The following is a 13,565-nucleotide window of genomic DNA, read 5'->3' as shown; positions in this document are numbered from 1 at the left end:
ATGGACTGCAGCCCTGAGCCGAACCTGGGACTGCAGCCCTATGCCCAACCCGGGACCGCGCCCCCGTGCCGAACCTGGGACCGCGCCCCTGTGCCGAAGCTGGGACCCGCATCCCTCTGCCGAACCTGGGCCATGCTCTGACCCCATGAGCTGTGCTCGTCCAGGCCTCTGGCTTGCACGCCACCACTTTCCTCCGCAATTCGCTACGAGCTAATTATAGCTCCAGTACTTTCCCTCTAGAGCAGTGTTAATTACAACTTGGAGCGCCTCACTCAGTCCAAACCTAACCTAAAATTCCAGCTGTCGGTAAAAATAAATCGAGGGGAGAAAGGTTGTTCCTTACACATCATCTAGCCGCCCTTACAGGGAACAAAGATTCACATTCCGATCTCTTTTTCCATTGGCTGCACTTTGGGTCCCTGTTATATGGAAAGCAGATGTACCAAAGGGGAAAGAGACTTGTAAATCTGTGAGAAATAAAAGCAAGGTCGCCGCTGACAGGACTGTTATGCACGAGTTCACTCGCCATTGTTTGCAACCAGCCGAAAAGAGGTGCAGCCTTCCATTCATCCTGGACTTGCTAACCACTGGGTGTTGCCAAAGACAGGAAAACAAACACGCTTGAGACTCAGACGGATCGAAACCTGAGCAAAAGGGGCCTGTGTAAAACACCAGCCTGCGAAACCTCTCATTCAGAGGCATCGCTGTGGGGGATGGAGCGGTGCGTGCCTTCTATGCAGATCGTACATGACCTGGAGGGCTCCTAGAGATGACTTCGGGATTCTCAGAAAAATCAAAGGAATCGTGACAGGCCGGGCTGACTCATAAAATTAAAATAATCTGCGTAAAACGTGCCTGAACACATCAAGGGGAAGGATGTTGCAATTTTCTATGAAAAGCACTTTAAAAGGGCTTTGTGATGCAAGGCTGTAACAGTTAAAAAAAGAACTACATTCAGGCGCCAAAAAGTGCTTTTTAATGGCCAAAAAGCCCTTACCAAAACAATGGCTATCCATCAGGAAAAGCCATTAGGGGTGACAACAGGGCAGTTCCCCCGTCAGCCGCGGGATTAGCGCTGTAAATGAGTAACCCAGCCCGGCAGCGCTGGGCTCTGACGCCTGTCTGCACAGCAGAGGCCGGAACGCCGAATTGCGGGCTGCATTGTGCTCTTATCGCCGAGGCTGCGGCCCGCCCCAGCCCCAAACCCCACCGCCGACACCCCCACCGGGCTCCCCTCACACAGGCACTCCCCGAGGTCGCTCAGAATCTGAAAAACAGCGAGGCAAACTGCAAAAGCAGCGAGTCGGGGAGAAGCCGTGCTGCTCCTGGAGCACAGAGAAAGCAGGCGCTGTTAGGTGCAGCAGTTGGCTGGCCTGTATCACCAGAGCCACACGGAAAGCGGGGACAAAGGAAGTTTGTGTTCCTGGAACATCACCAGCACCCCCGCCCGCCCCACACGCTGCTCGGCCAGGCCGAAGATCCAGGCCAGGCGCTGCCAGAAGATCAGCTGCTATTTCAAGTACAGTGTAGAGGACCGCACTTGCTGCCATTTATATCTATATTTATATTTATTACTGGCCGACATCCGACCCTATCAGGACGGCCGGGTCGCGGCCGGCACGCACCGCGCATGCGCAGCGCCCGGCGGGCCCGTGTCCTTTTAAAGGACACCTCCGGCCGCCCGCCGGAAGTGCCCGTTCTCCGTACCGGAAGTGGCTTCACCTGCCAGTAACACCGCTTCTTCCGGGAGGGGCCGGCTCGCCCGGTTTCCGCGCGGCGCTGCTTTCCGGCGCTCCGCCCCGCCCCGCCCCGCGCTCGCTTGCCCTCTGTGTCCTTCTCCGGGAGGGCCTTCCGCTTCCTTCCGCCTCCCGCGCCTTTCCCTGCCCCTGCGCGGTGAGCTCATGGTGGAGCGGGAGCGCGGACCAGCAGGGGGCGCGCTGGCAGCGGAGCGGCGCTCTGCACTGCCGACTTCCGGCTCTCGGTGGCCAGAGGGATCGGGGCTCTCCATGGCGCGGCCGCGCCGGGCCCGGCGGGAGGGCGGCAGCGGAGCGGCGCTGCCCCGGTGAGGAGCCGCGGGCCGCTGACATGGAGCCCGAGACGCTGGAGGCGCGCATCAGTGAGTGCGGCTGCGACCACCGCTCCCATCCCAATGGGGCGGGGAGGGCGCGGGCGTGGCGGGCGCAGGGGTGTGAGGGAGAGGGGCTGGGGGCGCGCCTGGTGGCCGTGGCTGCGGGCGCACCCGGGGGCGGCTGTGAAACCACAGGGCCCAGCCGGAGGCGGGGGTACGGTTGGTCAGCGGGGAGGAGGGGGGCAGAGTTGGTGCACAAAGCTGCCGTGGGAAGGGGCGAGTGGACACGAGTGTATTTCTCTTCCCACGCCGTCCCCTGCTGCTGCACCCGCTGGGGTTGGCAGGGAGGGTGTGGCATTAATGATGTCCCTCCACGGAGTGGGAGCCTGTTGGGTTTTTCTTCTCACCGGCCCCTCATCCTGCCCCGCAGACAAAGCCACAAACCCCCTGAACAAGGACCTGGACTGGGATGGTATCAATGCGTTCTGTGAGCAGCTCAATAAGGAGTTAGAGGGGTAAGTGCTTTGTCCTTTACCCAGGCTTTTCCAGGTCACAGGCCTGTTTATGATTTCCCACCCAGCAAAATCCAGTGGGATTGTCCCAAGAGCTGAATAGGCATGAAGTCCCTCAAGATGGGGGTAGGTGGGGGAGGTCCAGTAATGGAAGGTTTCCTCTGGATTTTGAGGTATCTTAGTGCCTTATCAGCATCTTCAGCTTACGACATGCTTTTCAGCTCTGGATTCCCAGACAGAAATGCAGGTACCAGACATTTTGTCAATAACTGGCGAGCTTTTCTTTTCCCCTCACTCCTTCCAGTCCTCCACTTGCCACCCGGCTTCTTGCCCACAAGATCCAGTCTCCACAGGAATGGGAAGCTATCCAGGCCCTCACGGTAAGGGCATCTGCAGGCTGGTAGAACTAGATGGAGGGGCAGGGCATGGAGATGCTCCAGCTTGACTACAGAAGCACGGGGAGCTTTGAATTCCCTCTGAGAAAGCCCTGGAGCACCTGGGCCCTTGGGTGGGAGAGGGACTGAAGGTGGTTCCACAAGTTAGGAGAGATTATTTGGAAAGGTTTTGTTCCTAGAAGGATAATAGCCTGTTGAATGGGAAGTTTTTTGGCTTTTGTTGTGGTGGCCTTGGCAGTGCTGTGTTAATGGTTGGACTGTGTGATCTTGATGATATTTTCCAACCTAAAAGATTCAATGATTCTTAATCGTGCTGTGGATCCATACTTTGAAACCCTGGTGTTTGTGACCTTCCTAAGGGTAGCCCTTTGCAGCCATCTCTGCAAAAACTAGCCCCAAAGATGGAATCTTTCTTCCCTGTGGGAGGGTGCTTGACCACCTGGGAGGGAGCAGGGGATGTCCCTTTGTGCTGCTGTGACAGTAGCCACAGGCTCTGTACCTGGTGAGGGGGTAGCAGGAAGGAGCTGGCTCCTGATCCTGCTGCTGACCCCATGCTGGGACTCACGTGGCCCCTCTCCCCAGGTGCTGGAGTCATGCATGAAGAGCTGTGGCAAACGCTTCCACGATGAGGTGGGCAAGTTCCGCTTCCTCAATGAGCTCATCAAGGTGGTGTCCCCTAAGGTGGGTCTCACGGCATCATGCTGGAAGGGACTGCTGCCTGGTGGCAGGAGGACTTTGGGAAAAAGTGGTGGCTGAGAAAAAAGCCACCCACTGGGATGTGGGCGAAATAGGACAGTGTTGTTAGTGGGAGATCTAGTCCTTGTTTCCCGGTGAGTTTTCTGGTGGGAAGTGAGTTGAGTTTTCACCCCTCTGTTCCAGGCTGATTCTTGTTGTAGGAAGCTGAGGGCCAACTGGACATGGTGCAGCCTGCACTTGTGAGACTACTGAGCTCATGTGCGTGCCTGGAGTCACCTTCCCTGCATCCCTGTTGGGCTCTGTCTGTGCTGCATGTGCTCAGGAACCTCCCCCAGCTTTGACAGGACCATGTCTCTCTGGGGTGTCACAGCCTGGTTGAGACACTCTTGGAGGGCAAGCCCAGGCTTGGTCAGTGGTGTTCTTAGTGAGTCCATCTGAAGGACCAAGTCAGTACCTGCTCCTCTGCTGATGCTGCTGTTCCTGCAGCAGAACGAGCTGTGTGGGCTCCCCTATTTCAGTCGAGGCAGTGAACACCAGCAAGTGTAGAGTTAAGGGAGCACAGGCTAAATATGACTAAGGAAAACCTTTGTCTGCCAGTCACAGCTTGTGATCTGTGATGATGAATAGCCCTGGACAGTGACAGCAGCATCCCAAAGTTCTCTTGCTTGGCACCCTAGAGTATGTCCTCTGCCTTAAGCCACTTGTTTCTGGTGGCACATGCACTGTTTCTAGCACCAGCGCTCCCATCAGACCCATGTGAAAGGGCTGAAGGATGATTGCGTGGCACCTGCTGGATGCTGGTCAGCTGGGGCTCACCTTGCTCGGGGCCCTGCCTCAGAGACCATTACCCACATCCCTCTCCCAGCCCTGCTGTCCCCTCATTCCTAAAGGGCTGCCTTGCTGAGCAGCTTCTTTTCACAGGACCCTTCCCTTCACAAGGTGACAGGAGACCTGCCTGAGCCTTCCCACCTGTCCCCGTGTGTCTCTGAGGAGCTGCTGCTGCAGCAATTCTCACACCTCTTGTTTTTCCTGTGACGGAAACCAGGCACAGCATAGGATGTGTTGCAAGGCCTTCATGAGCTTTCCTGCTTGCTTCCTCTTTCCTTCTTGTGCCATTGGGAACGGTCTCACTTCTCCTGGGAGGGTGAAGAGAGGAACAGGCCAGACTTGCAATGGCTCAGATCAGCTTCACGCCTCCTCTTTTCTCTTCCTCTAGTATCTTGGCAGCCGGACATCAGAGAAAGTGAAGTCAAAGATCCTGGAGCTCATGTACAGCTGGACATTAGGGCTGCCTCATGAGGTGAAGATATCTGAAGCCTACCAGATGCTGAAGAAACAAGGTGAGAGGCAGTGGTCTAGAAGGGGCAGTGGACAGATGGTTTTGCCCTCCTTCATTTTCTGTCTGGAAAAAAAAAATCTGAAACAAGCTCTTCCTTCCCTCTGCCCAGACCCAGGGCATCCATCAGTCTGACTCAGCATCAGGGTCAGGAGACAGAGCAGTTGCCTTGGGGCTCCTGGCTGAGCAGAGGGAGTTGCTGGGTTGGAGGGCACATCTGCTTGCTCACATGGGAGGTGGGGCACTGGAAAGGTCTGGGGCCGAAGGGCTGCAAGTACTTTGGCACTATATGCTGGAATTTTCTAAGAGAGGATATTTATGGGGAATGGAAACACAGTCCAGGATCTTGTGTAACAGGAGCTAACCCACACACCCTCAGTCCCAGCTGGATTTGGTGGGCCGTTAGGTAAAAAAGACCTGGGTGGCAGTGCCATCCCTGCATGGGTGAGTTCTCCTGATCCTCCTTCTACTGCAGGGATTGTGAAGTGTGACCCCAAACTTCCCGATGACGCTCCTTTCCCACCGCCTCCTCCTCGACCCAAGAACATCATCTTTGAGGATGAAGAAAAATCCAAGGTAAGGGCTCTGTGCAAGGAGAGGGACAGTAGGCATCATCTTCCTGCTCCAATACCTTATGTCCCCCTGATGTGGGAGAGTCGAGGTCTCTGCTGTACATGATGTCCTTCAGAAAATGCATCACTGGAATGCTGAGGCCTTGTTCCAAAATCATGACAAAGGAAGCATCCAGAGGAGTGGGGCATGCGGGTCTGTTTGACCTTTGGAGCACTTAGCTGCAGGATGGTGCAAAGGGTGTGGTGCTGACATTGGCCCAAGCAGGTTCGGGGAGGTTTGCTGCTGTGAGCTCTCTAGACTTCGGAGTTACTGGCCTTGAGGTTTAAATCTCAGCCCCAGATGCTGCTGCTGCTGTTATCTCTTCCCCACCCCCAGCCCTGCAATCTGCTTATTGCCCAACAACTTATAGCCACCTGGACCCATCCTGTGTTGTCTTTCCATCAGAATTGTGTCACCACTCAGGCAAACCACTGCAGTATCAGTGCTGGTAAATTTAAGCAAGTACTGGGCTCTTCTGGGTCTGGTTCTGCAGCAGGAGTGTGATGCCAGTTTGCTGCAAGGGATATAGTTTGCCTCCATGGGTCAGAGTCTGAAAATGAGGGTTTGTAAATGGGCAGTGGGACTGTTCACTGACTATGGAGAGGGAGAGGAAGTGGGAGCTCTCTCTCTTCACCAGCAAAGAGGCATGTGAAGAAGTCCGAGTAGGAGTCCATTTCAATGCCATGACAATTCTTGCATAAACCAGGCTTTGTTCCTGTCTCAGTGCTGCTGCACTCCAGACTCTCCATGGTGGGTAATGGGCAGGCCAGAGCAGGTTTTGAATGCAGGGGATCTTCAGGGAAATACCTAGCTTGCATAACCAGAACTACAACAGGAAAAGAAAAGCCAGTTGTACTTCTCTCCCTGGTCTCTGATAGCCCACAGGCTTCTGTGGCTGGGCTTTCTAAATGGTTGGAGTTGTCCACTGCCTCTGCCAGATACAGGTTTGGGATGGGGGCAGCTCTTGGCTCTAGTGTTGCAAGAGTGACTCTGGCTGCCATGCCTCAGCTTGGGCTCAGAAGTACCTTCTCTTTTGCAGACGCTGGCTCGCCTCCTGAAAAGTTCCCATCCTGAGGATCTCCGGGCTGCCAACAAGCTCATCAAGGAGATGGTTCAGGAGGTGTGACTGGGGAAGAAGGGAGCTGGGGGTCGTGGTCTGGGTGGTGATGGCTGGCACCAAAGGAGGACTGGCTTTGTGACCTCATGCAGACATATGGACCTTCTGCCCAAAATTTGGGTGCACAGCTGTGAAAGAGTCCTTGTGTGAGTTCTGCCATCCCCTGGCCGCTTGGAGGAATGGCTCTGAGTGCATTCTGTGGCCCAAACCCTGCTGCAGCACTAGATCTACAGCAACTCCATCCCTGTCTGGCATGTTCCTGCCCAGAGATGACCTGGAGTTTTCCACTGGAGTGGGAGCTGTTTTGAGGGCAGTGTTGCTGGGCTTAAGTCCAGGGGGGTTGGTTGGCCTGGCCTTCCTCCTCTCCAGGTGAGGACATCCTTCCCCATGTGCTTCCCCTTCAGGACCAAAAGCGCATGGAGAAGATCTCCAAGAGGGTGAATGCCATTGAGGAGGTGAACAACAACGTGAAGCTGCTGACAGAGATGGTGACAAACTACAGCAAGGGGGAGACAACAGAAAGCAATGAGGACCTAATGAAGGTGAGGAAAGGCAATCCCAGAATCCTCCTTGGGCTTAGCAGAAATGGGTGACCCTTACCCCCTCATCCTCCTGCGTATTTTGCACATCCTGCTGAGCAACCTGCTGCTCAAGATGCTCACCTCATCACTGTTTCTCTGCTGTCCCAGGAGCTGTATCAGCGCTGTGAGCGCATGAGGCCCATGCTTTTCCGGCTCGCCAGTGACACAGAAGACAATGATGAAGCTCTAGGTAAACATCTGACCTTTCTCCTTCCTGGTGAGACTGCCCTGGAGGTGTCAATGTACCCTGGTGCAGCCTGCAACAACAATGGTGAAAACACTCTCTGCAGTGGTTTTGTTTGCAGCAACTTGGGCCTTGCTTGGGAGAAACAGACAGCGTATAAAAGTTACTCTCTTCACTATTTCACACTTATTTTCAGCGGAGATTCTGCAAGCCAATGACAATCTGACCCAGGTGATCAATCTCTACAAGCAGCTTGTACGGGGAGAAGAGATCAATGGGGAGACAGTGGCCAGTCCCCTTCGAGGTGAGGAGACTTGAAGAATGGGGACAGGAAGGTCAAGCAGAGGGACCCTGTTGCTGGTTTCCTGCAGAGTAAGAGGACTGAGAGAAGTGGAAAGGGGAAACCTGCGTGAGGTTGGAGTGGGGCTGGTGAGATAAGGAAATGGCTTGTGGGTGTGACTGGTGCATGAAGAAGGGGAACTGGAAGGGAGAGCAGTGGGTGTGAGGAAGGATGGGAGCTAGGCCTCACCACATTGCATAAGAACTGCATAACATTTTCAGATTCTTTTCTTTATGCAGGTAGCACCTCAGCACTTCTAGATCTGTCTGGCCTGGAGCTCCCAGCAACATGCTCTTCCTACCCAGCCTTGCCCACCCTTTCAGGTGGCTCAGCAGTCCCTGTGCCTGACCAAGCTGGCTCTGTCTCCTTGCTGGATGATGAACTCATGTCTTTAGGTGAGAAATCCAGAGCAAAAGCTCTTCATTCTTTGACTCTGATAGTTCTTCTTTGGCAAGAACATGAATAAGAGAGTGCTCTGGTAGAAGTGAAGAGAAAGACAAAGAGGTTCCTTCATTTAGTGTGAGGGAGAGGAGAGAAGGACTCTGCTGCGATTCAGAACTTCAGTCTCATTATGTTTTCCTGGCTAGTCAGAGAGAGCCTGTAGGGATGAGCCCAATTATTTGCTCTGGGTAAACTGATCTGGCAGGTAAATCAAGAGTGATGCAATGGCCATCCCCAGATGGGATCACAAGGGTGGGTCACCCCCAGCTCCTGTTTTCTGCTTGCTCTTGAAGTCATGAACTGACAACAGATGCATGGGTCTTCCAGAACTGTTCTCATGAAATCATGTGAGGTATCACTCCTAGAAGGCTCTAGAGTCCTGCTTTGCACAACAAAGTGTCTGTTTCCTAAAGCAAGTGCTTTTGAGTACAACAGTATCAAGTAGACAAGATGGTCAGTCAGATTGGTCAGCTCAATAGCAGTCATTTTTCTGCCAATTGCAGTGAGAACTGAACTATAAATGAAGCTATCTGGATAGAAGAAAGCCACTGTCACCCTCCTGGCTCTCTCCCTTGTAAGGATGGGGGCCAGAGATGGAGACCACATTGGCAGTTCTGCCCTGCTGCTTCTGTGTCTTACTCAGGCCATATTTAATGCTCATACTGATTTGGTGGGTGAGTTTCATGTTTGCTTATACTCTTGGCAGGCCTGAATGACCCAGCACCACATCCTGTCCAGGCCAGTGACAGCAGTGGCTGGAACAGCTTCCAGGTAATGCGTTGGGAGCTAGGGCAGAGGGTGGGGAGGGCGGCAAAGCCCCCTCAAATAAACGCAGGGAAATGTGCCACATCTGATGGCTGATGCTGATACACAGCCCTGCTTTGGGGCTCTCCTGCGTGCTCTCTTCACAGTCATCAGACAGCAATGAGCTCAGTATCACCCCTATTATGGCAACACCACCAGTCAAACAAGATGCTGGTGCATCCTCCCCAAAACCATCTCCTAGCAGCAGTGGCCTGGATGACCTGGACCTCCTGGGCAAGACGCTGCTGCAGCAGTCTTTGCCTCCAGAATCTCAACAAGTGCGATGGTAAGCACTTGGTAGTGCAGTCTGGCATCTCTCGCCATTGTTTCCATTTCTGGGTGCTGGACAGCATTTCAATGCCCTGTTCCACTCCTTGATCTCTCTTCCCCTGTAGGGAGAAGCAGCAACCACCCCCTCGGCTCACTCTGAGGGATCTGCAGAACAGGAGCAGCTCTGGCACTGCAGCCCACAATCCCAGTGCTCTGCCTATACTCCAGAGTATTTCCCCTAACCCCACGCTGCCTCTGACCTCAGAGCTGCCTGCCCCTGCCACACTTCCAAAAGCTGCCACCACACCAGCAGGAAGTACTGCAGTGCCACCACGGCCTCCTGCCACTGCACTGCCACAGGAGATCTCGCTGGCCAACATCACTGTGCCTCTGGAGTCAATCAAACCCAGTGAGCTGGGGAAAAAAGAGGGGGGCAGGTGTGGGGGGATTAAACTCTGCACACATGGAAGGGAAGAATGTGAAGAAACTTCTTGCGTGTTGAATTTTGTGGAGGCTGAAGAAAAATGGTGTCTCTGTCACTCGTATGGAGTTAGGGTGATGGGGAAAGGTGCTGTCAGGCCAGTTCCCTCCTGGCTGACTGCTGTGTGTCCCTGCCTTTCCCGCAGGCAGCATCCTCCCTGTGACAGTGTATGATCAGCATGGCTTCCGTGTCCTCTTCCACTTCGCTAAGGATGCCCTGCCCGAGAGGCCTGATGTGCTGGTGGTGGTGATTTCTATGCTCAGCACAGCCCCACAGCCCATCCGCAATATTGTCTTTCAGTCTGCCGTCCCCAAGGTAAGACAGCTGCTGGGGCTGAGGTCCCAAACTGGGCAAAAGCATGATTCTACTTCTGCAGGAAAAACAGGGTGGATGGAGAGAGCTCTGTGGGCATGGGAGCAAATTCTGTTATATTCAGATTAGCGCAATGTTTTTCTCTTTGACTGGACAGCAGAAGCTTCCCAAGTGCAGGAGCAGGGCTTCTAGGTGCCAAGTCACTCTCAGGAATGTGGTCACTCTCTTCTCTCACTCTCTCCATAGATAATGAAGGTGAAGCTACAGCCTCCCTCAGGCACAGAGCTGCCAGCGTTCAATCCCATCGTCCACCCCAGTGCCATCACCCAAGTCCTGCTGCTCGCTAACCCACAGAAGGTAACATGGGGCACGAACAGAGGCTGGTCTTGGTACTTAGGCAAAGCCTCACTACCCTATCCCTGTTCCCTCTACTCACCAGCATCTGAGATGTGAATGGTTTGTGCCTCATGCCTTTCTTCCCCTTCTTTTGACTGCTTATCCTTTTTCTCCCATCTCCAGGAGAAAGTGAGGCTACGGTACAAACTGACCTTCACCATGGGAGAGCAAACCTACAATGAAATTGGGGACGTGGACCAGTTTCCCCCACCAGAATCCTGGGGAAACCTCTAGGGCCACATGTTGCAGGCACTACACTGCAGATTCCTTGGGAAGCCAACCCTGTGGGGCTGGAGTAGCCAGAGGAGATGGGAGGGTGGCTGGGGGCTGGTGCTCACACTCTATTCTCCAGATGGCCAGGCAAGGGCCAGAGGAAGCATGCCTCAAGGAGGAGAGCAGAGATGCCAGGAGATGTTAATCTCACAGGACTAGAAGTGGAGTGGGAAGCTTCATGTGTGTGAACAGTTGCCTTCCCTGCTCTTCTGAAGATGACACTCCCTCCCCAGTCTGTCCAGCTTCTCTTCTAACCCTGCTTTCCTGCTTTAGGTGCATAGGGGAACAAGGACGGGGAGCTTTAACAACCTCAGCCCAGGGCAAGGCCGAGCAAAGGAAGATCCTTTTCCTTGTCTGCCCCCTCCACATTTCTCAGCCCTTCAGCTACTTCGTGCTCTATGGTGCTCTCTCTTGTCCCCCTTGCCCCCTCCTTAGAGCTGGGCCCCAGTGATTCCATGTGGTGGGATCACACTAGAGCTGATGAGGAACAGGGCCAAGCAGAGCCCAAGTATCTCTCCAGCACCAGAGAGCAGACAGCTGTTGGGGGGGGTCAGGGGGAGTGATCATCACATATCTCTGTCCTAGCTGCTTAGAGAGCTGTAGGTGAGAGGTGGGGCCTCAGGGGCTGAGAAGGGCTTGCTCTGTGCCTTCCCAGCCCCTTCAGCCCCTACAGCAGGGAACCGTACACCATTCCCACAGGCTTTATCTATCATAGCAACCTTTGGGAACGGTGGCCACAGAGGGGCATGCTGTGGGGTTTGAGACTGCCTGCAGCCTCCTGGCAGATGGGGAGAGGAAGCAGCAGTGAGACTTCCTTTCCCCAACTGGGCTGGAGAGCTCAGTTGGGCAGGGGGGTTTTCTCAGCTCTTCAGTGTCCTCTCGCAGAGGGGTGAGTGATGGGCTGGGAGTTGGGGGGAGATGGGAGCCCAGCTCATCACCACAAAGCTCTGCACTGGGGCACAGGGGGGTTCAGCTGTGCCTTGTGCACCTTTGCTGCAGCTGAGGGCAGGCCTGGCTCCCTGTGGCGGGGAGCGGCTCACCCCAGCTGCCTGATCACTGTGACACAAGAGCCAGGATTTGCAGGCACAGAGGAGGCTGAGGGTAGCACATCCCAAGCAATCCCCAGTCCCATGGGACTTGGGACCATGGAAGCTGCTTCCCATCCCTAAGCTGGTTTGGAGAGGGCCTGATCATAAAAAGCAGAGGTGAGCTGTGCTCTGCATTGGCTTGCCAGAGGTAAAAGGAAGGATGTGTGAGATAGAGGTGAGCAGGGTGCTTTGCACTCCCGGCTCGGGCAGCGAAGGTGATGTGTTTCAGAGCTGGGCACAGCAAGCAGTAAAGGGGAGGGGGAAGCAAGGTCTTTATTCTGGGATTCTGCTGTCTTACTTCCCTTTCCCGTCTCTTCAGGGTTTTGTATGGGTTTTTTCTTTGCAGATCTTGTTTGGTTCTTGAATAGACTTGTATATATTTTCAGTGCAAAATTCTGTAAATGGAAGAAAACAAACAAACATTTAAAACGAGACGCCCGGCGCGAAGAATCTGCTGTATTTATGGGAAATAAAGAGTTCTTTCCTGATCCTGCTCCTCTGTCTTTTGACCCAAGGAATGCATTTTTTTTCCTTACTTTCCCAGACCTCTGAGGAGCTTCTCTGCACCCTGCCCCTTCAGTCCTGTAGTTCATCACTCAGTCACTCAGACTCTTGCCACAATGATTTCCCTGCTCCCATGAGCAGGGATGGTGGAATTCCCCTGGCAGTCCTCGATTCCTTTTTTGAGAGCAGTCACTTCCAGGCTGTGAACTGGAAGTGGGCATGGCTGCCCACTTCCCTCATGCCCCATGGAGAGGCAGTGGGCAGAAATCTGTGACAACCCACGGAAAGCAGGGCTTGAGCTTGCTCCCATGCCCCACATGACTGCAGCTTCACCACTGCTGGTAGCAGCACTTGCAAGCAGCTCCATGAGGCAGTTTTATTTCAGGAGTACAAAGGGGGATCTCATCTGACAAGCAGCAGCTCAGGGCTGGGAGCAGCTCTGATACTGCATATAAGGAATGGCCTAGCCACCCCTTGATGCAACCAATGAGGATCTGATGGGCCTTTGCTGCATCTTTGCAACAGGTGCTTGAAGCTGCCTGTTAGGAGCACCCAGGGTTTGTGGTGGGGGATCAGATGTGCTCTGCCACAGGTTGAGAACAGCCTGGTGTTTTGGGCAGAAAGAGTGGTGCTCTGTCACCCCATAACCACTTGAATACAGCTGCCAGCACCGCTTTGCTATACTGGAGTAACTGGAGACCTGACCCTTGCCAAGAAGCACAGTTTAGCAGCCCTCAAATTTTTGCTCCTCTGGCTTCAGGGCACACATGGAGCGGCCCTTCTGCCTCGTTTTCCTTTGCTGCTTGCCTCTTCTGCCCACAAGAAGACCGCTTCTCATTTTGGCTTGGTTTGCTGCTTCCTTTGCCAGCCGTGTAACCCAGCCAACGGCAACCTCTGCCCTCTCTCAGTGCAGGTGAAAAGTCCTATCTGCAGGTAGCCAAAAATAAGGTGAGATCCAGATCTCGTAGAGTCAACACCAAAAGTCCTGGTGGTGTGAAGTGGATGTTTTTCGACAAAAAAGAGGAAAAAAAAATAGGATATGAGCTCTGCTGCAGCTCTGCAGAGAGCAGGCAACAGCTGAGCCTGAGAACCGGGAGTTTGCGGTCCCCGTGCAACTGCGGGTGCTGCTGGCCCTTCTCGGAGGAGCTCTTCTGG

General features: G+C 54.1%; 1 protein-coding gene across 1 annotated transcript; it reads left to right on the top strand.

The window, feature by feature from the left end:
• The first annotated feature begins 1,953 nt into the window (after positions 1 to 1,953).
• Positions 1,954 to 12,394, top strand: GGA1 (golgi associated, gamma adaptin ear containing, ARF binding protein 1). Its single transcript, XM_050983110.1, has 17 exons — positions 1,954 to 2,116; positions 2,499 to 2,583; positions 2,885 to 2,960; positions 3,558 to 3,656; positions 4,888 to 5,011; positions 5,483 to 5,583; positions 6,659 to 6,739; positions 7,141 to 7,278; positions 7,426 to 7,507; positions 7,698 to 7,805; positions 8,081 to 8,236; positions 8,989 to 9,053; positions 9,194 to 9,372; positions 9,482 to 9,765; positions 9,983 to 10,152; positions 10,396 to 10,506; positions 10,669 to 12,394. The coding sequence occupies exons 1-17, from the start codon at positions 2,086 to 2,088 to the stop codon at positions 10,777 to 10,779; spliced, it is 2,001 nt and encodes a 666-aa protein (XP_050839067.1). The 5' UTR covers positions 1,954 to 2,085; the 3' UTR covers positions 10,780 to 12,394.
• Positions 12,395 to 13,565: the final 1,171 nt, after the last annotated feature.

This window comes from Serinus canaria, chromosome 1A (assembly GCF_022539315.1).
Source record: "Serinus canaria isolate serCan28SL12 chromosome 1A, serCan2020, whole genome shotgun sequence".
NCBI lineage: Eukaryota > Metazoa > Chordata > Aves > Passeriformes > Fringillidae > Serinus > Serinus canaria.
Note: the sequence above shows the minus strand (reverse complement) of the source record. Positions and strands in the feature narration are given on the sequence as shown.